Source organism: Panthera leo, chromosome D4 (assembly GCF_018350215.1).
Source record: "Panthera leo isolate Ple1 chromosome D4, P.leo_Ple1_pat1.1, whole genome shotgun sequence".
Lineage (NCBI taxonomy): Eukaryota > Metazoa > Chordata > Mammalia > Carnivora > Felidae > Panthera > Panthera leo.
Window position 1 is genome coordinate 88378113 of NC_056691.1, and position 25465 is coordinate 88403577.

General features: G+C 53.3%; 1 protein-coding gene across 4 annotated transcripts in view; it reads left to right on the forward strand.

The window, feature by feature from the left end:
* Window positions 1–25465, forward strand: part of FUBP3 (far upstream element binding protein 3) — a 50804-nt gene that overhangs the window by 15281 nt on the left and 10058 nt on the right. For 3 of the 4 annotated variants that reach the window (XM_042912045.1, XM_042912046.1, XM_042912043.1), the window contains exons 3-12: window positions 8785–8818; window positions 11210–11259; window positions 11642–11713; window positions 12959–13016; window positions 15206–15368; window positions 16533–16631; window positions 19799–19903; window positions 20965–21067; window positions 21915–22015; window positions 24090–24231. In XM_042912045.1, coding sequence (XP_042767979.1) covers window positions 8785–8818; window positions 11210–11259; window positions 11642–11713; window positions 12959–13016; window positions 15206–15368; window positions 16533–16631; window positions 19799–19903; window positions 20965–21067; window positions 21915–22015; window positions 24090–24231 — 927 coding nt within the window. The remainder of the gene's footprint in view (window positions 1–8784; window positions 8819–11209; window positions 11260–11641; window positions 11714–12958; window positions 13017–15205; window positions 15369–16532; window positions 16632–19798; window positions 19904–20964; window positions 21068–21914; window positions 22016–24089; window positions 24232–25465) is intronic. The other variant, XM_042912044.1, reaches the window with a different exon arrangement.

Genomic DNA, 25465 nt, shown 5'->3' on the forward strand with positions numbered 1-25465 from the left:
TGGTTACAGTAGGGACGAACCTTCCCGTATCGGGCCAGCTGTCCGTCTTACGTAACACACTGTGTGTGAAGAACCAGAAACTTCCCCCAGGCTTTTTACATTGGGTAGGACGGCTTGATAGTTAATCCTCTTCTGCTGAGCACCTTCCAAACAACAGAATTAGGCCAATTGTTTTCCTCCAGCTCAGCTCTCCACCTGTGGCATTTGCTGTTGGGGTTAGAGAGAACTCTGGGAGTTGGGGGCAGGTTCAGAGCACGCCGAGATCGTCTTCTGACGAGGGTGGCAAGGTCACTAGGCCAGTTCTCTTCTCTTGGATAAATAAGTTCGGTGAATGAACAGGACCCGTCAGGGAAGGTGATGTTCGTGGTGACCGGACAGCTTTCTCGAAGGGTCATGGTTGTGCCATCTGTGCGACGAGAGTGTAGGAGAGCAGAGACGAACACCGAGCAGGAATTGCCACACTTTTTTTTTTTTTCTGAGCAACAAAGATTTCCAAAGGGCTTGCTTGCAGTTTTTTGTATGTTTGGTTTGGCTTGATTTTTTTTTTTTTTTTTTGGACAGAAGTTCACCAGGTCACTTCTTTGGCAACATGAACCCTCTACCTTTCCCGGGAGGCCGGGTTCTTTAACCTTTGGGGGGTTAAAGCTCAGTCCCCTAGAGGCTTTTGGAGGTGTCACTTGGGCGTGTTTAAAAGTGCTTCAACCCGGAAGTCAGGCGGAGAGCCTCGGCAGAAGGTTTAGGCAGGGCCTTGAGATTTGCAAACAGGTGTATGCATAGGAGCCCGAAAACGAGTCAACTAAGGGACGAGACTTGGTCTTGTTGTAGGAAGGGACCGGGGCAGTTGTGTCCAGGGCGGTTTGAGCTTGTCGGGCCACCGCTGCGTGAGCCCACTCCAGAGGGGTCGGAGCCTGGCTTCCAGAGCCTGCCCTCCGCTCGGCTCAGGTCAGGCTCAGGTCATCGTACCTCTGCACATCTTCAGTCAGCACCCACACCTCCTGGTTTCTGGCAGGTGCACCCTGCCAGCTCGGGACTCTTCCTGCTGCTCTCTGTGTGACAGCTTTTCTATCCAGTGCCTTCTCCCTGCTACCTGCGCGCCCCCCCCCCCCCCACTTGGCTGGAGCCAGTCTGACCAGTTCCACTCCTCGCTTCCGCTACCCAGGGGGTCCCGCCCTCCCCTGCCTGCCCTTCTACGGCTTCCCATCCTTGCCCATCCTCGCTCATCCTCGCCCATCCTCGCCGCAGGTCCTGTCTCTTGTCTTCGCTCTTCCTGAAACCCATCCCCCCTCCCAGCGCTTTACCTTAGTGAGGAATCTTTACCTTATCCAAGTCCCGGTCAGTCCTTGGGTCTCTGGGTCTCGGAAGCGATGGGACATCCTCCCAGGGACCCGTTTTGACTCCCTTCAGTGCCTCGCCAGGTGCTCTCTAGCTTCTTTATCTTCTCTGGGCCCCTGTTCCCCTCCCTCCCCTCTCCCTGCTTCCCCCTTTCCACACACCCGTCACACTGCTCTGAAGTCCTAAACCGGTGTCCCCTCCCCAGGGCACCCGTCTGCAGACACCAGGCGCTTCTCCTGCCGACCTCTGCAGGCTACGATCATGGACTCTTTCTTCCTCACCTCCCTTATGTAGTTGGTGGATAAAACACGTGATGCTTCACTTCTTCCTTTTCAGGTCCAAGGTGAGCACTTAGAACATTTTACGGAAAGCAAGCTCCACATCGAAGAGAGTAGTATTAGCTAAGAGATTTGAGAGGTGCAGATTTACTCAGGATCGGGGGTTGGCGTAACTTTTCTTAAAGGACCATTCGGGGAGGGGGTGCCTGCGTAGCTCAGTTGGTTCAGCATCCGGCTCTCGATCAGCTCATGATCCCACAGTCCGTAAGATGTTTATTCTTTCAAAGTTAAACATTTTTTTTCTTTTCCCCCAAAAGGACCATCCGGTAAATTGCTTTAGACTTTCAAGCCATATGGGCTCTGTCCCACCTACTCAGCTCTGCCATCAGAGCTTAAAAGTAGCTCTGGATGTCCAGGAACATGGCTGTGCAGCTGGCCCTCGGGCCCTCGGTGTCTTTGAGGTTTATGTACAATCCTAGATAGTACTGTACTTTTTCTTTTTTGTTAAGCTTATTTATGTATTTAGAGAGAGCGCGCGTGAGAGCAGGGGAGGGGCAGAGAGAGAGAGGGGGAGAGGGAGAATCCCCAGCAGGCTGCACACTGTCAGTACAGAGCCCGACGTGGGGTTCGAACTCATGACCCATGAGATCATGACCTGAGCCGAAATGAAGAGTCAGACGCTTAACGGGCTGAGCCATCCGGGCGTCCCCAGTGCCATACTTTCTCACGTTATCATGCTGGTGTTCTTGGGGTGCGAAGGCAGAATTTTTGGGTGTGCTCTCACATGAACCACTTACAGGAAGACTTGAGACGGAGCATCTCTGTGGCCCTGGCTGAGTTTTGTGTTTGCACGTGTGGCCCAGGACAAAGAGGAGGAAGAAACAAGACTGAGGAGGAAAGATCTGTTCAAACCCAGACTTGGCGAGCAGGAAGAGGGATGAGAGGCGGCAGTCAGTGCTGGGGCGCGGGGAGGCCCAGGGTTCCTGCTGCCGGGGGGCATGGGCGTGTGGGCCACTGTGCACGGCCCGCACCGCCTCTGGCAGGAGCCCGTGGGGGACCGGGGTGTCTGCTTTGGAAAGAGAGAAACTGAATCTCAGACACGCCCGCTCGCACTGTCCCCAAAGCCCACGCTCCCCCGTAGTGCCTGAGGCCTGGGGGGCGGGGTGGGGATCAAGAGTGTCCAGTGGTGGTTGGTCTTCCAGCAGGGGGAGTGAAGACTCCCCCGGGTGAGGTGGGCGGGGGTGGCCCTCAGGGAGTCCTTCCCAGCTCCTCCCCTCGTGTGCACCCTCTTCCCTAAAACGCACCCCTCTGAGAATTGTGTCTGCGCCGGACACCCCGTGCCCTTCTCCTTTCCGTGTCCCCGGTCACATTTCCCCTCGGTTTACGGAGGCACGTCACCGTCCCCGGGTGCCTCAAGAGGCAGGAGTCCAGATTTCTGGACGGGGATTCCCAGGGCAACAAAGCACGAGAATCCTCCTAAGACATACTGACGGGGAAGCATCTGATTTTGGTTCTATTCAGGTAGCAACTTCCGGCAGAGGCTCAGGCGGTCCCCTCCTCCCCTCCATTCATCCACCCGTTTTAGGATTGGAATCGAGAAGTGAGTGGTAGTCATATGGGTGCATAAAAACATGTATGTGTGAGCTGGAAAGAGGAAGTGAGACTTGTTTTCTTTCCTGGCAAAGTATGGTCTGGCTGGTTCGACAGTTGGCTTAGCCGACTGGATACGACACAGTAGATCAACATCGTCCACAGGAATGAATGAATCTGTGGCGTCGACGACCGAAGCTCATACACAGGATTTTAGACGTCAAGTTGAAAGGGGATTTATAGCTGTTCAAAATCCTTCTAGGAAACGGGTGACCCAGACTGGCCCTCTACCCTGGCCGGGTGCAAGAACCACCCAAGGAGCTTTTAAAAGCACGTCTGATGGCCCAGCCTCTTGAGAAAACGTGCAGAACTAAGCACGCACATTGTCATTCAGCACACAGCTACACCAGTTTGTCCTCCAGAGACAAAAACCTGTCGCGGCTTTATTCGTAACAGCTCAGATTTCCTTCAGCAGGTGAATGGTTAACAAAATGGCACATCCGTACCACGGAACGCTCCTCAGCAGTGAAAGGAATAAACTCTTCATACACTCGGCAGCCTGGATGAATCTCCAGGTAATTCAGCTGGATGAAGGAAGCCGATCCCAAAAGGTTGCATACCGTGTGGTCCCATTTATGTAACGCTTCTGGGATGGAGAATAGATGAGTGATGGCCAGGGTTTGGAGATGGCGGGGTGGGGAGGCCCCTGTATAGAACAAGAAAAGATCGCTCCTGGAAGGAACCCTGAAGCCTGAATTCCCTTTCGTATAGATAAGGATACCGATGTCCGGGGAAGCGGTTTGCCCCGGGGCAGATGCCCCAGAAGTGCCAGAAGGAGGACTTGAACCTGAATCTCTGTCTCCTGTGCCATGATGGGGCACGCCTGCAAAGGGGAGTTCCAAAGTGGGAGAGTAGGGTGTGAATCCCAGTTCTGCCGTTTGTTAACTGTGTGAGTTTGGGCAGGTTGCCCAGCCTCTCCGAGCCTCTGTTTCCTCACCTGTGAGATGGAGACGATACCCACCTCGTGAGGTTATCCTAAGGATTATAACAAGTTATTTTTGAACTTGTGAAACACTGCTCACACTATTTCCATCCGAACCGGTTAGCACACGCACGTTAAAACCCGTGTAGCCGAAATAAAAGGCTTTATGGGATACGTACCCTTACTGTATATCATACGCTGTTTTTTTATCTTCGTTTCTAACAAAGCTGCTCGTGATCCCCAATATTGAGTTCATGGCCACCGGTTTAAACGAAAATAAGGCCTAGTGCTACAAACATGTATCACAGACTTGTTTTTCCTTGGGTCACGCAGCGGGTAGGTGCTTGGACTGTGGAGGGGTGCGGGTGGGGTTCCCGGCACCCCCACAGGCTTGGAGACGAGGTCAGGTTACTGCTCACCCAGAGCTTTCTCCTGCCCTCCTAAGACTCTGCTTCTTGAGGGCCAAGGTGGCCTGGTGCACCGTGTTACCCTGGGACTGGCCCAGTGCCTGGGCCAGAGAGGCCTGACCTGGAGTACAGCTTGGGGAGCACAGACCCTGACCTGGGCCCTTCACCTTCTGTCAGTAGACGGGGCCTACTGAGAAAGCGCCTGCCCCCCTGGGCTCTTGTAGGCCTGAGTGGGCTCAGCGGGTGAGGCACCTACAAGATCCCGCTCCCCAAAGCATATTAGCTTGCAAGTGAGGGCGCCCTTATTGAGAGGAGCTTGGGTTTGCTCTCACCTTTTACAAATGACAATTTGCAAAAAGTCCTGAGGGATTACTTGCCTAGGGACTTTCAGCTGACCTCAGCCTGTCTGTGTCTGTGTTTTGTGGCCCTGGCTGGGGAGAGTTGCCTCCTTAGAACACGGGAAGCCTTTGTGCTGCCCTTGGGAGAAAAGTGTTTTAAAAACGCTTTGAAAATGGGAGAAATCCCTGCAGCTGACCGCAGGCATCACAGACGGGAGCCGAGGCCTGGAAGGGCATCGGTCAGAGTCACAGGGAATCCAGGCACGGGTGCAGGATTGTTTCCCAAATCTGCAGAAGAAGGTTTGGTTTATTTATTTGTTTGGTCAGTTATATAAAAGGTGCTGATGTTTTCTGTCCTGGCCGACCCGCTCCCCCGCCTCTGGTCTGCTGCTCTGCGCACCTGCGAGGAGGACGTGGGTGCTGCTGTTCCTCGGGAATGGGGGTCGGCTGTTAAAATGCATGCATATTGAAAAGTTGGGCATGTTCCACAGTGAGGGTTGGTAGCATTTCTTTCGGAGAAGAGAAAGGAAGACGGTTTTCTCCTCGTGGCAGGGGGGCGGGGCGGGAATGTGTCCGGTGCCTTATTTTTCTTCAAAGATCATTATTGAAATTGGCAGAGTATTACTACTCTTTAGAATTTCTTATATCGTGGCGTGAATCTTTTCTATGGGGGAGCTCATTTTCCCCTAGCCCAGATGGCTTCCCATTATGCGGGGTGCCAGAGTAGATGAGAGCCACACTGTGTGTGCATGAGTGTGTGTGTGTGTGTGTGTGTGTGTGTGTGTGTGCGTGCACACATGCCGGAATGGGGCTGAGCTGAACTTTGGAGGAGAGATGAAGCGTTGTTGGCCAGCACGCACCATTAACAGGAAATAGAACTGATGGTATGCAGTATTTTGCCTTTTTTACAGTAAAATGACTGTAGTTACTATTGAATTGAACTTGATAGGTGTTCCCGCAAGCCTCCTTTATTTGACTCCCCCCCACTTTCATCATGAAGACCAAGAGAAGCCCGCCCCCCCCCCCCCCGCCCCGTTCCTGGAGTCAGATGTTACCAGGCTGCTGTGTGAGTGCCTAGCGTCCCTGATCTAACTGCTGGTTTTCATTTTGAGGCTTCAAATGGGAATGTTTCTGCAGGAACCGAAACTTTAAATCGTGTGTTTCAGCCTAAGACTGCGGTATTTGCATGGAGGAAGGGGGCTGTGTGTCCTTCCTAAGAGTCCAACTCGAGTTGAGTCCAGATTGGAAATTGATTTCATTTTTTTTCTTTAAAATTTTTTTCAATGTTTATTTTTGAGAGAGAGAGAGAGAGCGCGTGCGTGTGTGCCTGAGTGGCGGAGGGAGGGGCAGAGAGAAAGAGAGAGAGACAGAATTTGAAGCAGGCTCCGGGCTCTTAGCTGTCAGCACAGAACCCGATGCGGGGCTCGAACTCAAGAACCACGAGACCTGATCGTGACCTGAGCCGAAGTCGGACGCTCAACCGACTGAGCCACCCAGACACCCCTGATCTCACTCTTCGGTGTGGCTCTCATCCATGTCTCTGGGATGATGGTGTGTGTGCTTCTGGTTTCAATCTTTGCAAATGCCTCCCCTTTGTCAGCAAGGCATATGGCCGTAGTGTGTGTGTGTGTGTGTGTGCACGTGTGCAACACCTGTGACACATAACCTTACCGACAAGAGGAATTTCCTTTATTTGTGACAGGCACAAAATTTTAAATGGCTTTTGACCAAGAGCCTCCTGAACGTTCTCGTGAACCTCATGAAGTTCTTTACGGTAGCGTTGCCCTTTACCCTGTTTCTGTGGCTTTTCGGGCCCAAATCTCTGAAGATCATCCGCCTTTTGAACATCTCTTACCAAACAGCACTGCGGGCCAGGAGCCAGGGTCCAGCTGTGTTGTCCTGTTTGGGGACTAAGCATCTCTCTGCGTTCTTGGCGTTTCAAGCCATCTTAGTCTTCAGTGTCCCTGTCTTCAGTGTATGTTATTCTTTGCCCCTGAGAGGAATTCTGACAGTAAGCAGAGAGGCCGAGCTGGACCCTTGAGGAGGGACAGGTAGCCAAACTCATGGGCACTCTTTTGTGGGCGTTCTTCTTTATTCTTCTTCAGCCTGTTTTTTTCAGACCCACTGCCTTCCATGACGGACGTTCCTCTCTCGCGACACCCAGGGGCTGAGTGCGTGATGGGGGTTCCTTGCCCAAGGTTGTAACTGTCCAGTCTCCATGTTGCTGGGAATCGTGAGCACTGCCCATCCCAAGTGAGAGAGAGCATTTGTCATATTCAAACTGGAAATGCAAAACGAGAATTTTAAGATTCAATGAAAAACAATTCTCTTATCCCTGAGATAAGCAGATTAATGGTTTATCGTGTCAATATTTTGGCTGCAAACCATTATCTTGCCATCGATCCGGAAGAGATACGATATTGACTTGGTAGCCTCGTCGTTTACTTTTTGCTAACATTGTTTCTTTATGTTTTTTCTTCTTCTTCTAAACTATGACCTGAGGGGGCACCTGGGGGGCCCAGTCGGTTGAGCGTCCGACTTCAGCTCAGGGCATGATCTCACGGTTTGTGAGTTCGAACCCCGCGTCGGGCTCTGTGCTGACAGCTAAGAGCCCAGAGCCTGCTTCAGATCTTCTGTCCCCCTCCCTCTCTGCCCCTCCTCCGCTTGTGCTCCCGCATAAACAAACATTTAAAAAGTACATATCACGACCTGGTTTCTTTTCCTCTGTCTTCTTACGACCAGCTCCTGTCCAGTCAGAAGGACAGGGTTAAGTTCACGCAGAAAAAAAAAGCAATTGGGAGCCATGGACTCGAGATGTCAGACTAGTTCCCTCTTTGTTCTGAAGCTGATGTGACGGACCCTTCCCCACTTCCCTCCTGTCTGTCCCCCGCACCACTCTCCCCAGAGACCTATTTTTGAATGTCTCGCCAGCACATCGTAAGGTCCGTTCGGTTCCTTGGAATATGTTCAGGATTCGTACTCTTTCCGTGTCTGCTGACCGTGTTTCCCGGGCCGCGTTTTCCAAAAGAGAGACACCACGGATTCCTTTTTGCTGATGGCTGGCGAGGGAGCCGCTCGTCAGTAGCTGAAAGAGGGGAAGCTGGAACGGAAAGCGTGGCCAAAGTGGTTTTGTGGGACTGTGATTGCAGAGTGGGTTTTCATAGTAAGGGCCGTTTGGTACCGCTGTCTCTGTGAAACGGGCCGGACAGACACTTGCCCGGTCTTCACGTCCACGACGTGTGGACTGTGGCGGTGGGTTAACGAAGAGGCCCGAGGGGGGGAAACGCCAGCTCCTCTCCCTGAGATGTGTATGTTTTCGGGAGGGCGGGGAGAATTGGGGGGTGGGGTGGGGTGGGGGGACGCCCCGTGGCCGGCGGGAACATATGTGCACGGTCTCAGTGACCACAGCTGCCGTGGAGCCGTCCTTAACAATGCTCCCGGGCTCGGAGGGTAAATCTTCTCATTTGTTTGAAAAAGAGAAAGAGGGAACCCGCACTATCTTTACATTGAGTTTGGATCCCGAGCAGGAGGGAGGTGGGAAGGGAGAGGGATTTAGGCGAGCGGGATTTTCTCCCAGGCCTCTCAGCATGTGGACACACAGATCAATTTCTTATCCTGCGTTCAGCTGGACACTGGGTTAGAGACCGTGTTGATCAAGACGTCCCCTCCTGTTTCGTATCATGTAACGCGTTCATTGCAGCCACTGAGCCTAAATTACTGTTTGCTTTCTTTCTGCCTGCCTTTTTTTCCCGCCCCCCCGCCCCCCGCCCCTGAAATGGGAAGGACTTGTGTAAGGATGCAGTTAGTTTATCCGTGCTAATGCTTTGATTTTTCTTTTCTCTTTCTCTTGGCCACAGTAGGTAACCAGTTAGGGGCCTTGGTACATCAAAGGTAAGCAGTGGGTTATGTTTTATTATTTATTGATCATTTCTAATTGTTTATTGATCCCACCATCTGTACTAGAGTGTTAGCAAGTCAGAGGTTGAGAGTGTGAAAAACCAGGAGCTAGATTTCTTTAAGGCTCAAGGGTTTTTTTTTGTTTTGTTTTTTTAATAGTCCTTTCCCAGACACTGGAAGCTCGAGGGATAAATGAACAGGGAGTATTAAAAATCAGCCACTATTGTATGTAAACTTAATAGACCTCTAGGATGTGGGAGCTGCTTTTTTTCTCTGTCCACCTACTTCTAATTTAAAAGGAGAGACTGTGAAATTTCCCATCCTGATTGGACGGCTTTCCCCGTGTTTTGAGAACCCTTAACGTCTTCATCTGAGCAAACGCGTCCCGAAGAAGTGTGAGTCACTGGGCTTTCGCAGGATAAAGCTTGTGATTCACAAGGCCTGGGAGGGCAGAAGCCCAGGGCCCACCCCGTGCCCTTGCAGCAGGGACTTGCCAGAGAACCTTGGAGAGGTGCCCATGTGATCCCCTGCCTCAGTTTACCTTCATAGCCTTCCCTTACAGACTGGGGATTTAGAGAGATACAAAGCCCCCTGGGCTTTAAACAGACCAGTCTCTGTAAGGTGCAGTGTTTGCAGTCACAACGTTATCCTTTAAAAAGAATGAAATACACAGGAAAGCCTGGGACAGTGTCTCTTTCCTCACGGATGAAATTCTGTGCTGTGCATCAGTTACTGTAACACATTAGCCTTCATTTTCACCAGCAGCGATACAGCTCTGTCCTCTTGTGTGCTGCACAAATGTTGGGGGCTTTCTAGAAATCCTCAGGCACCAGTCAACCAGAAGATTTAGCCTGGGTGTTGCTGTGTTACTGGTTTGCTTTGTTTTTTAATGAACTAAAATAATTTAAACGACGTCGTTCGTATCAAACGTCACTCTCCTATAAAGCCTTAATTAGTCAGAATTTTACTTTCCAAGATGTCCGTACCTTGTGCATTAGACAAGCTTCGGGCAAGTCAGATGGAGCTTTGTCTCCAGGGAGCCCTGAGCAGCCAGCCCCTCTTCACACACTTCTTCCTCAAAGGGTCTGCTCTCACCGTCCTGAGGGCGGAGGACCTGCCTGAGTTTTGCGGCAATTTGTGTTACGATAGCGTTGAACCCCGTCAGTAAATTCCCCAGTAACCCCTGTTGGGAATAGACAGCAGGTGCCATGCACACGAGCCGCAGTCTCGTGGCTGCACGTATGGGAGCACCGTCACCCTCCACCCCAGCCAGGAAACCCTTCCCACGGGGACCCCGCGCCTCTTTCCGGATGTGTTGGGCCCGCCGAGGCTTGGCGTTTTTGTCCGCGGTTTACTGATTTAGGAAGCTGGAATTGCCTGATTTCGGGCTGAGCTCCAGTAAGTACCCCAAGAGCCAGAGAGGATCCCTGCACACGTATAAACCGGGGGAGGTGAGCTCTGGGAGGCGAAGGCTGTTAGCTCTCCTCAGACTGACACGCTGGCAAGTGCTACTTACGCTATTGAGTTCCTTCCAAGTGCCACACTTGCCCTAAAAACGTGCATTTTATTCGATCCTTTCCGTGATGGGTAAAAATCCAGCTGTGCGAGAGACGTTTAAAAATGCTTATTACCCTTTTTTCTTTTTAAACTACTTGCATTTAGCATCCTCCTAAGGTAAATGTTTAGATTTGATTGCTTTCTGGGGTGTCGGGCAAATTGGATATTGTCCGCAATACACTATATGGCAAATCGGAAGGTTTGTTTGAAAGAACCAGCACAGTAGTTGTTTTAAAAAAAAAAAAAAAAAAGTGAAAAACAACCCAACACGTAAAGGACGGGATAGCGTTTGACAGAAGCACCTGATTATTCCATCCTGGTCAGCACTGATTAGGCCTCTGTTGGATGCTGGTTCCATTGGGAGTATCTCACCCTAAACATCAGATAAATTAGAGGGAGGCCAGAAAACAAGAAAAAGATTGGGAAACGGGGAATGTTGAAGAGATGTTGAATATCTGTATCTAGAAAGGAGACCAGAAGAGAAAGCTAAACTCACTCCGCAAGCCCCAAAGAATGTTTAAGTGTTAGGCAGTACTGAGAAGAAAAGGCAGTTGTTAGGAGAGTTGACGGTTTCGTGAAAAATCAGAGGTTTCTTCCTCTGACACAAGGAAAGAGGAGGCTTGGGTCTTTTCGAGAAGTGATTGACCGGAGAGGGTCCATCAGACGACGCTCTTTTCTCGAGGGCTGTGGCCTTGGTGGCCCAGTCGGCACGGTTCATTTTAAGTCTCTGTCTTCCAGCGTTGCCCATACGGGAAATTTGGGGAAAAGCTAAAATGGCTGTGAGTTTCTTTATTCTATATGTTTTTCCAAAATGTTCTTTGTTTTTAGGGCAGTAATAACAGAAGAATTCAAAGTGCCTGATAAAATGGTTGGATTTAGTAAGTATCCGCATTATCTACTTGCCCTGATTAACCTTGCAGTGAGACTGTCACGGTGGTAGAATGCTTTGCACAATGTGTCCCCCAGAGCCCCGAAGTGCTGTGGGTCTCTCTCCAGGCTGAGAGAGATTCGTGGGTCCCTCCCTTGCCACCCCCACCCCTGCCCTCCTCCCCACCGCACCCCTCTCTACAGTTCAGCTGGAGCACCCTGCATTTGTCTGCTGTGTTTCACCTGTGATTTCTTTCCACGGGCTCACCAAGGCCACCCTGATTTGTAGTGCTGCGAGCCAAGTGTAAATGTTTGCTGAGTTAATTAAGTCATTCATGCATGGCTAAAGATGGAATGGGGGGGCACGTTCTGACCTTGTTCAATCTGTTTCAGTTATCGGCAGGGGAGGTGAGCAGATTTCACGGATTCAAGCAGAATCTGGTTGCAAAATTCAGATTGCTTCAGGTAAGGCTTCTTTTTTTCGTAGATCTCAGTTTGGTAGAAATCAGTGTTTTGCCAAGTTGCCCAGATTCATTACCTTTGCTCGTTACTTAGAAGTTTGGGGGCCTGGGTAAGTATATGGGATTGCTGTTTTCCTTGTACTTTTGGAGCCGGACTCCCAGATGAGAACCAGAAAAACCAGGGCAAAAGCAGGCCCAGACACGAGGCCCTCCGCAGTTCCGTGGCTCCTCGTGGCCCCTGCCAGACGCCTGCTGCCCTAGGATCTCTGTTTTCTGCACCAGGATGTTATGCCAGACGGCGGGGCCCGGAAGAGTGCTGGGGCTCTGGGATCACTCCTGGGGTCTGCCCACCAGCTCCCCTGCAGTGGGACCGCCCTGGCCAGCTGGGGGTTCTGGCTAAATGAGCATGTGTTAAACGCAGTCCAGGACCCTCCCCAGCTGGGTCCGTTTCGACCATGCGACATGGAGAGAGACAGATTGCGGAAGAAGCGTTTTTATTAATAGGTCTAACGACGAATTTGCATTTGTTCTCTTTCCATAGTGGAGGAGGGGCTTTGGAGGAGGACAGTGCGCTAGAGAAGGTGTTATCCACTGAAAAGATACATATTACAGTGTCCTGAGGGCAGCAATTGGTGTTAGTTGTCCTTTTTTTTTTTTTTTTTTTTTTTTTTGAGTGAGAATTTTGAGAGGCAGCTTTTTTTTAGGAATAAAGTAAAGCATTGTGTGGTGTTGGAAAGCAAGCTTTTCCTGTGTGGTCACATGGCCCGGAACTAGTTCCACGGAGATGCCCCTGACGTCTCAGGGTAGCCTTGCAGTCGCGGTGAGATCATCCGGAGGTGCAGACCGTTAAATCCCTCGCTAGGGAGCCACCGGGCCGCTTGGGAACAGGCGACCTGAAGCCGCTCTGCGAGCGGAGAAACTGAGGAAGAGCGGGTTACGGGGCTCAGGCCCTCCTTGGCACGGAGACGGGTCCGAAGTGAAGCAGGACTGGTCATTAGGGCCCACTCGGCCACCTCTGCCATGTCCTCCCACTTCCCCTGCAGAACTTGTTTCGACTTTGAGAACCTAGGGTGGCACTCCCAGCTTACCGTTCTGCCCGCGGGCGGAAGCAGACCATCTTTTTCTGGGGCCCGGGCTTCTGTGGGGCCGGCGTAGGAGCCAGCCCAGAGAGGCAGTCTGTACGTGGGGCAAAGGCGCACAGCGGCCTGGCGCCCACCAACACACCTCCTCTTCTTGGTTCTTCTTATAGAGAGTTCTGGGATTCCAGAGAGGCCCTGTGTACTTACCGGAACCCCAGAAAGTATTGAGTAAGTTTATTTTATTTACTTTTTCCTTGTACTCTTCTTCTTCCTTCCCCACGTGGGGAGAAACGGAAGGGCCAAACTGTCACTGAGCACGGTGGATCTGTGCCGCGGCCCGGCCACGACAGCAGGCGCTCCTGCGGAGAAGGGTCCGGGAGGCTGCCACGCCAGGGGAGTTTCCCGTTGAACGCACGCGGTAGCGCGTTTCGGTCCAATTCCACAGTTTCCGGCGGCTGTCCTAACATCTCCTTCCTACACCAGGTTCCTTAAGAGCGTGCGCTCACCCCACCCGAATGCTCTAGTCGACCTTCTTCTTCCTTGGCGCTGTCTCCTTTGCCCGAGCAGGTCTGCATTCGTGAGCCCGTCACTTCGGGAACCAGGGGGACATGCCGGCACCAGGTCTTTTGCCTGGGCCGGTCCCCCTGCCCTTCTGACACTTGCGAACCAAACGAATTGACTCTCGGTGGCCGTGGCTCCACTCGGGGGGCTGTATGCGCTGATCAGAGGGCATCTTGGCTTTCGGGGCCCTTGCAACCACCTGACGTTGCTTGCCGCCCCTGGGCCACCTGAGCTCCGAGCCTCGTATCAGATGCAGGCCTCGTCGATCCGACAGCCTCCTAGGGGACAGGGAGGTACTAACTTCCAGTCTGCTCGCTTCCCTCTTTCCATCCACTGAGTAGCGTTGCACCTGGGGACAGGGGTGCCGAGATTATGTCTGGCTCAAAAGACAGGGCTGTTTCATCGTCTCCATTTCTCCGGGAGTCCAGATGAGTTTAAATTCTCTTGTTCTGCCGTCGCATTGCAAGCAGTGAACCAGAATAAAGATTGCCGGCAGGTGTGCATTCTAGGGCACGCGGGATGGTTTTGCTGGAGTCACGGCATTTTTCTTCCAACACAGGTTAATTTAGCACACTAGCAAAATACTAAAAAGCCGCTAAGCTGAGAAGACCCGCAGGCCGATTCTGCACACAGAGGCTCAGGACTCCCAGAGGCAACATCTGTTTCCCACCTTACTCTTCTAACCGTTCTGCGTCTCTTCTCCCCAGGCCTTCGGGGTAACAGGATTGTAACTTCAGGACAGTACAGCCAGCCTGTGTAGTAGCTGAATTCTTCCCTATTGGAGGAACCAAAAAATAGGTTGTACGTGGTGGTTTAAAGAATAAACAGTGAAAACAAAACAAAAGGCAGCCAGGGGAGATTCTGGTGCAGAAAAGGCAGTTGCCCCGTCAGGTGGCCTCGGTGGGTTGGGTGGTACCGTTTGAACACTGCGGTTTCCCTCCCCCGCCTCCAGATAAACCGGCACCAGGCAGCATCGCAGGGAAAAGCAGGGTCCTGAAAATCCAGCCAGAAAAGCTCAGAGCAGGCATTTGTGACTCCGCAGCCGCACCGGCGTTCTGCCTCCTCCCTCTCCCACCCCTCGACACCAGACTGGCGGTTCATGGTCTTTGCTCAAAAGTCGTAGATGGGGCGCCTGGGGGGCTCAGTCGGTTGAGCGTCCGACTTCGGCTCGGGTCACGATCTCACGGTTCATGGGTTCGGGCACCGCGTCGGGCTCTGTGCTGACGGCTCGGATCCTGGAGCCTGCTTCCCATTCTGCATCTCCCTCTGTCTCTGCCCCTCCCCCACTCACACTCTCTCTCTCTCTCTCTCAAAAATAAAAAAAGATTAAAAAAAAAAAAGTCGTAGAGCAGGTTGGTTAGGGGGAAGACCTTTGGAGTCTGGGAATTTGGATGGTGATTACTAACCCTTGCTTTCTTTCCTCCCGTCCCGTCTCTCGCTGCTCTCTCCTGCCCATATTTAACCAGTGTCCTCCCGAGTGTCTACTCTGGGGGAAGCGTCATGCCGGACTGGGGACCAGAGGGAGCAAAGGTGGTCTCTGCCCCCATAGCGGCTGACATTTCTGATAGGAGACGAGACACGTGTGTGAAGTGAATGCCAGACAGCAGCACGAGCGGAGGGCAGGCTGGAAGGGGCTGTGTTGGAACACTGGCGTGCGGTGTGGGTCGCTTTTAAATTCCAGCCCAGTAGCGTGGCGGATGGCAGAGACCTCCCGGGTTGTGGGGGCAGGAGCTGGAGCTGGATGGAGGGCTGCCTTGACTCCCTCGTGTTCTTCCCCCCGGTGCTGTTTCCCCTTCGTGGGTGCCTAGCGCATTCATTTAATGCTCCTTCTCTTGTGATTCTCTTCCCGCCCAAAGACAAGCCAAACGGCTCCTGGGGCAGATTGTGGATCGCTGTCGGAATGGACCTGGCTTTCATAACGACATAGACGGCAATAGCACCATCCAGGAAATTCTTATCCCCGCGTCTAAAGTGGGTCTGGTCATCGGCAAAGGAGGGGAAACAATAAAGCAGCTGCAGGTAGGTGAGCCCTTAGCACAGCGGTGCTTAAACAGACCTTCCAGCCTCGCCGGACAGATGCTTTTCTGAACGTTTACCCTGGCCAGGCCTGAGGCCCGCTGTGATGCCGAGTCCTGCGGCTCCCCTGCCCCCCGCCCCGCCCCCCGAACCTACCACGGCCTTGGGGCAGTGACGCTCTGCTAGGATTTTACCACCAGATGACCACATCTCAGATGAAAAGACCGTGTCCAGAGCTGGGGCTCTTAGCCAGCCGTACGCCCCCTCGTTACCTGTGTGATCTTAAATACGTTTCTGTGTATCTCGAGGACTCGGGAGTCCTCGTCCGTAAAGGCGGGGAAGTGCCTGCCTCACTGTTGTCAAGAAGCTGAAATAATACTCGTGATTTTATGTTTAAGACCCCAGCCCAGAGCCTGCTACTGAGCAGATGCTCTGTGGATGTTAGCTGCTTCTGTTCCAGAACCCCCCATCAGAGACCTGGGGAGCCAAACGTGTTTCGGAATTGAACAGCCCCGGCAAGTTCCGGGACCGCACCCTGTAATCCGATGCCTGTTTCCATAGCCAAACACAATGACGGTCACGCTCAGTGAGGGAAGGGTCTAGAAATAGGCTTCCGTGACCTCAGGCTGGCTTTGCTGCCAAATGAGTTAGGAGCAGACTTTTATTTCTGAACTCTTGGGCTTTCGAAGTGGCAGGTCAGGGGTCCTGGTCCGCCGTGGGTGCCCTCTCGTGGCCCGGGCCCCGGACAGGTGGCACGCTTGTGCGTGGGCTCCAGAGCCCTGGAAGCCGGAACCCACCTGCTGCTCCCTCCCTCCCGCTCTGGAGGCCCCGGCGACTTGCTGTCAGAGCCCGCCCAGCAGTGAACGAGAGAAACGGTCGCACCCGCTTCTCAGAGCTGCGCACCAGCCCCAGCGAGAGGACGTCCGCGCTGGGCACTACATAAAAATTGCTCACTAAACTGGGATCTTCTGGGGACCAGGAAAGGAGGAGGGTTGGGGGAACCGGTTTTCCGTCTCACACTTGGAGGCTCTCTGGCATGGCCTGTATGCCGGCATCCTCGGGGGACAGCGCCTCGTGGTGGGTGGGACGTGGCCCAGCCCTGCTTCTCGTGCGGCACTGCATTCTCCTTCGTGGCGGTGAGGGCCATACTGCGTGCTGCCCCCACAGGAGCGGACCGGTGTGAAAATGGTCATGATCCAGGACGGCCCGTTGCCTACGGGAGCAGACAAGCCTCTCCGCATCACCGGGGACCCGTTCAAAGTACAGGTAGGAAAGACACCGTGAATCGGGCAGGCCCCGGGTGTGGGGGTATCACCTGGTAGGACGTGTAGGACTTTTACATCATTCGGGAGGTTCGAAAACTGGATGGTCCCTTATTTAAGGTCAGCCGTCGTCCCAAACCAGGTGTGATGGTGGAAGGGGGTTCGGGGGTTGTACTGCCTACACCAGAGCCACCGGCCACAGGCGGCCATTTAAATGAACTCGGATTCAATGATTGAGCTCCTCATTTACGCTGGCCATATTTTGAGAGTCCAAGTGCCCCATGAGGATGGTGGCTGTGGTCACGGACACTTACCCATAAACGAAGATGGTTTTGTTGCACCGATCGGATGCAGTTTTCCACGTGGTGGCCTGTGGGTCCCCTCGGGTGCGGGCTCTGTTTGGCTCTTCCTCGCTCGTTCTCTCTCGGCCCGTTTTGCAAGGCCTCCAGCTCAGGCAAGAGGTGAGCACCCCACGGGCACGTGTGTGTCCTCGTAGCAAGTGTCCTGTGCCCTGAGCTCCTAGCCACAGGGGGCAGCCCATTTCCGAAAGCAGGGAGGGGCTTAGCTGGAAACCGTCATGACCTGAGCTGAAGGGGCGGCTCTACCGTCCCTCTTGCTGTCGGCAGGGATGCGAGTGGGCTGCGGGCGTGGGGACGTGTCTGTTCCCGTGCGATGCGAAGGTTCTTTTCCTGCCCGCTGCAGCGTGCCTCGCCTTTGCCGCACTTAGAGGAGCTCCTGGGTGACGCACCTGGCGAGCTGGTCTGTCAGCAACAGCTGTTGCTCTGTCGGAGTCTTGGGGCTTTGGTCCAGTGGACGTTACCAGTCTCTGGCAAAATATCCCCCCCCCCGACTCTCCCCCCCCCCCCCAGCATTATATGTACGTGTGTGTGTGTTTATTTACGTATTTATTGTAGTTGACCTACGATACCATGTCAGTTTCAGGGGTGCAACATGGCGACTCGACATATTGTGAAATTGTAGACGTTACGATATGAATGTGCTTACCGTCCATAACCGTCACCATACAGGGTTATTACAGCATTATCGACTGGACCCCCTATGCTGTACTCCTCAACTCCGTGACTTATTTATTTCATAACTGCAAGTTCGTGCCTCTTAATCCCCTTCACCTATTTATTTTTGAGAGAGCCTGAGTGTGTGCGCGAGCAGGGGAGGGGCAGAGAGAGAGGGAGACAGAGGATCTGAAGCGGGGTCTGTGCTGACAGCAGAGAGCCTGATGCGGGGCTTGAACCCACAAACCATGGATCGTGACCTGAACGGAGGTCGGTTGCTTAACCGACCGAGCCACTCAGGAGCCCCTGTAAAATAATGGTTTTAAAACAGGATTGAGGGCCAGTGATTAAAACGGTCTCTTTCCGTAGGCTCCAGTCAGGGACACAGCCCTTTACACCCTTCAGGTGGGCCCAGGTCCCCCAGGGGCCTTTCCTCCCAGGGCTTTTCACCTCTTCAGTTGCTTGCTGGTGGGCTTGCCTTCTCTGTTGGAACTTCTGGTTCTTTTATGTAAAGAATACCAGAGCAAAGAGCTTATTTTGTTAACGCTTCAGAAATCTGCAGGAAAATAACTACAACAGGTTTTTACTATTTTTTTATTTGAAAATTGTCTGTTTGCTATATTTAGTATAAATTATTGTTCATTTGTTTTCTGTCCCCAACTTAAAAAAAAAATTTTTTTAATATTCTTATTTATTTTTGAGAGATGGAGTGTGAGTGGGGGAGGGGCAGAGAGAGAGGGAGACACAGAATCTGAAGCAGGCTCCAGGCTCTGAGCGGTCAGCACAGAGCCCGACGCGGGGCTCAAAGCCATGAGCCTCGAGATCATGACCCGAGCTGAAGTCGTATGCTCAACTGCCTGAGCCACCCAGGTACCCCTCCCCAATTTTAAAAAAAGTTTTATTTTTTTTTAATGTTTGCTCATTTTTGAAAGAGACAGAGCACAGAAGACAGAGCACAAGCAGGGGTGGGGCGGAGAGAGAGGGGGACACAGAATCAATCCGAAGCAGGCTCCAGGCTCCGAGCTGTCAGTAGGGAGCCCGACGTGGGGCTCGAACTCACAAACCGCGAGATCATGACCTGAGTCGAAGTCGGACACTTAACCGACTGAGCCACCCAGGCGCCCCATATCCTCCCCAACTTTTTATCATGAGAAACTTCAAGCTTACAGACACGTTGAAAAGAGAGAAGAGTGAGCACCTGTGTAGCCCCATCCTGCCTGTCATTTTACCACACTTGTGTCTGTGCGTGTGTTATTTATTCACTTACGTCTTCCTCGCCAGTTGTAAGTTAGTGGCAGGCGTCAAGACTGTCCACCCGTAGATCCTGAACATGTCTCTCCTGAGAACTAACTTCCACACAACCAGGCCTAAGAAAAGAACAGCAGTCCCCTAACCTCCTCTTACAGCCTGTCCGTACTCCCGATTTCTCCAAATGTCAGAAGACTTTAATCGCTATTTTGGGACTTTTTGGTTTGGTTTGGGTTTTCCAGAACCAGGGTGCGGTGTGGGCTCCCACATGACCTTGAGCTGTTCTGCACGGCTGGTGCTTAGTGCAGATTCCTGTGGGGCTGGGACTGGTGTGGGCCGGCCGGCTGGGCTTCAGTGCGTTTGTGGGGAGAGGAAGGACGTGCCTCCAGGATTGCCAGGCCTGGGAGGCAGTCTTGCCTGTATTTGGGGTATTTGGGGTATTTGATCTCTGGGTACTAGAAGGTCTTTCCGGGCTCCCTGGGCTGGCCTTTTCCCTTTATGTCCCTGCTGCTTCTCTGTGATGGGGTGCCTTGTAATGTCTTCTTTTCCGTGGAACCTGCACACAGAGCTCTCCAAAAGAGACAGTGTGCCAAAATGCCTCAGGGCCGTCTTCAGCTCTGACCCAGTGCAAATGTGCTGATCCGACTGTGGCTTAAAAGAGGGTGGGCCCTGGTCCGTGTGGGTATCTTGGGCAACGTAAGGAACACATCACCTACGATCTGATCGGTGTGACCCTCACTAGCCTTCCCCGGTCTCGTGTTGTAATGCAAGAAGGGAGCTGTCCCACGGCCAAGCGCCTTCCGGGTCTTTCAGCCCAACTTAACAGGGTCTGATCTTGAAATTTCCCCTGGTGTCGTGTCTTTCCTTAGGGTTTTGTTTTCCGTAATGCCTCTGCTCTGTGTTCACGCAGCAAGCAAGAGAAATGGTGTTGGAGATCATCCGGGAGAAGGACCAAGCTGACTTCCGAGGCGTCCGCGGTGACTTCAACGCCCGCGTGGGAGGAGGCAGCATAGAGGTATGGTTGACCGGCCGGCTGGTTAGTTAGTTCCCGGGCAAACGGGCCTAGCTTTGGGCCCAGCTTTCGGATCGTAGGCCACGCTTTGATCTCATCTTGGCAGCCGGGGCTGGTGTGAGGAAGGACCCAGCCGTAGGGGGAGGAGCCAGGCGGTGGGGGGCATAGCAGCCGTCCTGCATTGCAGGGAAATGGGCCATTCCTCTGGGTTGTGAGGTTTTCCTGCTGCCCAGGTGAGGACCAGAGCCCAGATTTTCTCAGTGCTCTGCGTCGTGATGTATCAGACCTGGAAGCCTGGCTTGGAAGAACGGGATGAAAAGCTTTCCTTTCGAATGAAATCTTGAGATCCACAGCCCCGTGGGTGGACCTTGCAAACGTCATGCTTAGCAGGATAAGCCAGATACAAAAGGATGAATACCGTGTGATTCCGCTTCCGCGAGGTGCCTAGAGTGGGCGAGTGCATAGAGGCAGAATGGAGAGGAGAGGTGACCAGGGCTGACGGAAGGAGTCTCCATTCAATAGAATACGGTGTTCTGGGGGACAGCGATGAAAAGGTTTGGGGGATATAGAGACCGGTGATGGGTGCGTAACGTTGCAAGTGTTTAATGCCACTGAACTGTATACTTACGAATGGTTACGATGATAAAGACTGTGTTCTGTATATTTCACCGGACAAAAGAATGAAGGGCAGGAAAACGTTTCACGGACCGTTAGTATAATCATTGTGCACGGTACATTTGTGCTTATTTCAGAGAATTGGGAAGATAAGGTTGCCATTTTTAACCTTTTTTTTTGATAAGGTTTATCTTGTTTTGCTTCATTTTTGTAACTATTTCGATCGAATATACTTAAGAGGTAGGAATGCCATCGTCAACCATGGTATTTTTCCTTTTCCTAAGAGGGAGAAACGTGCTGCGTTATATCATTTCCAGGAAGGCACTACAGTCAAAATCAAGTTGTCTGTTCTTTCTTTTCTTTTTCTTTTTTCCTTTTTTAATGTACCCTTTAAGAAACAACCGATTTGCAGACAGAGCTGATCAGGTTCTGTTTCCCTGTGCTCTCAGGTGTCTGTGCCGAGGTTTGCTGTTGGGATTGTAATAGGAAGAAATGGGGAGATGATCAAAAAGATTCAGAACGATGCCGGGGTGAGGATTCAGTTCAAACCAGGTTGGTTTTGATGACTCTCAAAAACCCTTAGTGCCGCGAAGCATTATAAACGCGCTTAACGAGACAAGGACTCTGTACTTAAGCTCCTGTGTGTGTTCTCTCTGCGCCCCCCTCCTCTATTCTGTTACCAAAATACCAGTCCAGCTTTCTCTGGGCCCTCATGGCGTTTCCACCTTTCCATTTGGTCAAGTAAAGACTTCAAAAAAAAAAAAAAAAAAAATCTGTTATTTTGACTTCATCATCTAAAGGTAAAACCATTTGAAAAAGGACTAATATCTTAAAACGAAGGACAGACAGTTCCTTAAATGTTACAGATTTGCCTTCAGGAGCAAAATTATTTACATTGTCTTAATTGCCCTGAAGATGGGAAAACATTGCAGTGTGCTGATTTTTGGAAACGTTGCCATACCTCAACTCTGCTTTCTTTCACGTTAGTTGCTTTTTGTTTCTGTAATGATATCTTTTTAAAATGGCTATAGCTTGGGGCGCCTGGGTGGCTCAGTCCGTTGAGTGTCCAACTTCGGCTCTGGTCATGATCTCACGGTTTGTGGGTTCGAGCCCCGTATTGGGCTTTGCACTGACAGCACAGAGCCTGCTTCAGGTTCTCTCATCTCCCTCCCTCTCTCTGCCCCACCCCCACTCTCTCTCACAAATAAAGAAAAAGATTAAAAATAATAATCAAATGGCTGGAATTGCATGAGAAGTGAGTGTTGGCATAGACGGTGTGAAAAGAGGTAGACACGTACGTTTCTCTGCGCATCTGGTAGGAACAGCGATTGTAAGTCATCCTTTGTTTCCAAGTTACATCTGGGCTTTTTCTAACCCCGTCTCTCCCTTTGTTCGGCAGACGATGGTGTTAGTCCGGAGAGAGCCGCCCAAGTCATGGGGCCCCCAGATCGGTGTCAGCACGCAGCACACGTCATCAACGAGCTTATTCTTACAGCCCAGGTGAGTCCGGCTCTCTGGAGTTGGGATATGTCCCCTGCAAAAGCTGGTAGTGCCACCCAGGGTCTCGGGACAGCACCACAGGGCAGTCGCGCCCCCTCGGTCACATTCTGGAACCCAGGTCTCTTGTCGGTGGCCTGCCTCTGGGGGCACAGCCGGCGGCCTCTGTGCATCTGCCCTTTTCCTGCCTTCCCGTTTTTTTGGTGCTAGCTTCTTGCTCTCCTGACTTTATTGTCCCAGGATCTAGCTTTTGTTCATTCGGTAAGTTCCTGGCTGTGGGAACTATCTCGAGAAGTACAGTGCAGGTCGCCAGGTTTCCAGCCATCGGGTGCACTGGGCACAGGACTATTCGGCGAGCTCCAATCTTCGCTTCAGAAAGCACTTCAGGACCCCCCAGGTCTTCGGGCTGCCTTGAGGCCCTGGATTCCGCGCACGTCTCTGTCTCGGGGACGTGAGCAGGCGTGTGTGACGCCGTTAACATCTCCACCCGCACCCCGGTGGTGAAGTGCCCTGGGAGTCGCTGTGGCCGAGCTGGGTCGGCGTGTCCCCTGAGGGAAATTTCAAAACACCTAGAGCCGAAGAGAGAAGCACGGGATCGGACACCACAGCCCCAGCTCTGCTGTGCGCCGCGCGAGCTGGGACCCGTCCCCGCATCTCCCTGGGCCGCGTCCTCTCCCCCGCAGACCGAGGGGTGCGCGTCGGGCCGCGCCGCCCACGGGGTCCCCCAAGCCGTCAAGCGTCCGTGCTGAAGTTACGGGTTTATAGCCCCCTCCCCAGACTCCCCGAGTCAGCACACCCCGGAGAGGGGCTTGGGCTTCCTCTGGAGTTACGGGCGATCCTTAGGATCAGATGAACTCAGAAGAGAATCCCTCCGTGAGCCCAGCATCCTTTTTAGCAGAGAAGCGTCTACGGACCCAGAGCTGCGGAGGCGCAAGCGGCACCTCCGAGAATCTGATACCTGCCGGGGAGTTGGCTCTGTGTGTGCGTGCACGCGCGTGTGTGTGCGAGCGGGCACGCATTTAACGTCCGTCCCTAAAATCGCCACATTTACTCACTGTTTGCGACTCATAATAGCCGAGCGCAGGGAAAAAGGCACTCCAGTCACCTCCGCTCTCTGCTGGTTTAGATTCTGGGTGAATGCTCAGTTTGCTCTTTGTCAGCAGAGGCAGGTCTTGCCGAACGTTTGTCCGCTGTGTCCAACATCTGTTCAGCTTCTCCCTTCCGTGAGGGAGCTCTCAGCTGGACCAGGTTTGCCCTCAACGGATAAAGAAGACGAGGGGGTGCCTGGCTGGCTCAGTCGGTTGAGCGCCCGACTTCAGCTTAGGTCGTGACCTCGTGGTTCGTGGGCTCGAGCCCCGTGCCGGGCTCTGTGCTGACGGCTCAGAGCCTGGAGCCCGCTTAGGGTTCTGTGTCTCCCTCTCTCCCCCTCCCCCGCTTGCTCGCTCGCTCTCTCCCTCTCTGTCTCTCAAAAATAAACGTTAAAAACCCAACCAGATAGAGAAGATTTTAAATGCTGCAGCTCCAGAGTGACTCAGAGGACCAGGACCTCCGATGAGATTGGCTGCCCCCGAGGGAAAGGAACCTGCTGCTGGGTGTTGGCCTAGGGTGTTGGCTGAGGGATGTGCTCTCTGCTGAGGGTGCGGCGTGAGAAGGAGTCAGAGGCCGCTCCGCCCCCAAACCACGGGCCCAGCCGCGTGGCTTGTTCCCTCGGCCTCGGCGTGAAGGAGAAAACTGGCCCCTGATACCTGGACTGTAGGGCCCAGTCCCAAAGACTGCCCAGCAGAGGGGCGCTGGGCCTCAGACACCGGAGTTTATGTCTGACTGCCCGTTGTAGTTGGATGGTTCAGGGCCGTTTATGTAGCCGCCGTTAGGCTGCACACGTCCTCCCTGAACGCGCCTGTGATTCGTGTTAATTCCGGCTTTAAGAGAGCACTTCAGAATCTGAAACGTGGAAAGGTGCTCAGGTTGTAATGCGTGGCGTTGATTCCATCCCGTCACTTCGCCTCCTCCCCGGAGATGAAAAGTGGTCCCGGTGGCAGTGGCAGAAATCGTCACTCGAGCTTTGCTTCCCTCCCAGGAAAGAGATGGCTTCGGAGGCCTCGCGGTGGCCAGAGGACGAGGCCGTGGCCGTGGCGACTGGAGCGTGGGTGCCCCCGGGGGCGTCCAGGAGATAACGTACACCGTGCCGGCGGATAAGTGCGGCCTCGTCATCGGCAAAGGTAAGGAGGAGGCACCGGGGTCTCCGACAGCAGACGGGTCCCGTACGGTCCCTCCAGAGCGCACGGGCGGGTCTGTGTGCCGCACTCGACCGAACGTGCCGGGTCTGGGGCATCCGCTGCCTTCCGCGGGCACCCGACCGGGTCGGGTCTTCTCACGAACACGGGCAGAGCTAGTCGTTGGCTCCCGTGTGTGGACAGACGGCGGGGAAGACCCACCGGCAGCAGAGCAGGCGCCGGTTGTGGGCGAGGCGCCCCGCACGCGAGGGGCCGCTCGGCGTTTGCCGATCGCGATTCGCTTCCCTCCGAGGAACTTAGAGGAACGGTTAAGATCGTTGCTCAAGTGAAGATTGCCGTCCGACAAGCGTGTCACTTCCGGTCCTTAGCGGGCGTGGGCACTTGGGCTCTGTGGACACGCGGGAGGATGGTGTTTTACGTTTTCGGCCCGTCTCCCGTGAGTAGCAGACACCCCGCGGAGGGGAAGAGAAAACTGACGGGATCGTGGTTTCTGGGCTTTGTAGAGAGTGTTAGCGAGAAACCCTTGTTGGCGGCTGGTGTGGCCCCTCTCCACCCTGCCCTGCGAGCGAGGGAAGAGCAGGCAGACATCGCTGCGGCGGCGAAGGTGTCTCCGTGAGGGTACCGTCCGTGGGCCCTCGGGGGAGCCTCGCCGGGGGCAGCACGTGCGCGTTTGACAACCTGTGGGGGAAGCAGAGACAGGCTCCGCCCCAGGGCTTCTCCAGTGTCCGCGACCCCCGGCCCTCCCTGACCCGTCGGAGACGTGCTAATGATTCACGGCGCGTGATCCGAGAACGTCTTCAACGGGGAGCTGAGGCTGCCTTAGCGCGCTCGTGCGCCTGCACGCGCCCTCCTGAGCCTCTCGGTCACCTTCTGGAGTCTGCGCTTAGCCCTGCCCGTGAACAGTGCGTACGCGCTTGTATGTGTGCTCTTGCCAAATGTTTCTCCCGTCGTCTCTTAGATTGTTTACCTTTCGGAGGTGGCAGGAACGGCGTGGGTTCGTTTTAATTTCCCGGCAGGGGATACGTGCTGATGAGCGTTTAGTGGATATTGTCAGCTGCCCAGATGCTGTGTTAAGTCAGAGCCGCTCCCCGGACCATCGGCCTGGCTGCTGCGAGATGAAAACCAGTAGGTGCCCGTAGGTTGAGAATCAGATCTAGGTTTCTGTGCCTTTTGAGAACCGTTTTGTCAGCGAGGTTTGACCGTGCGTCTCCTGTAGACG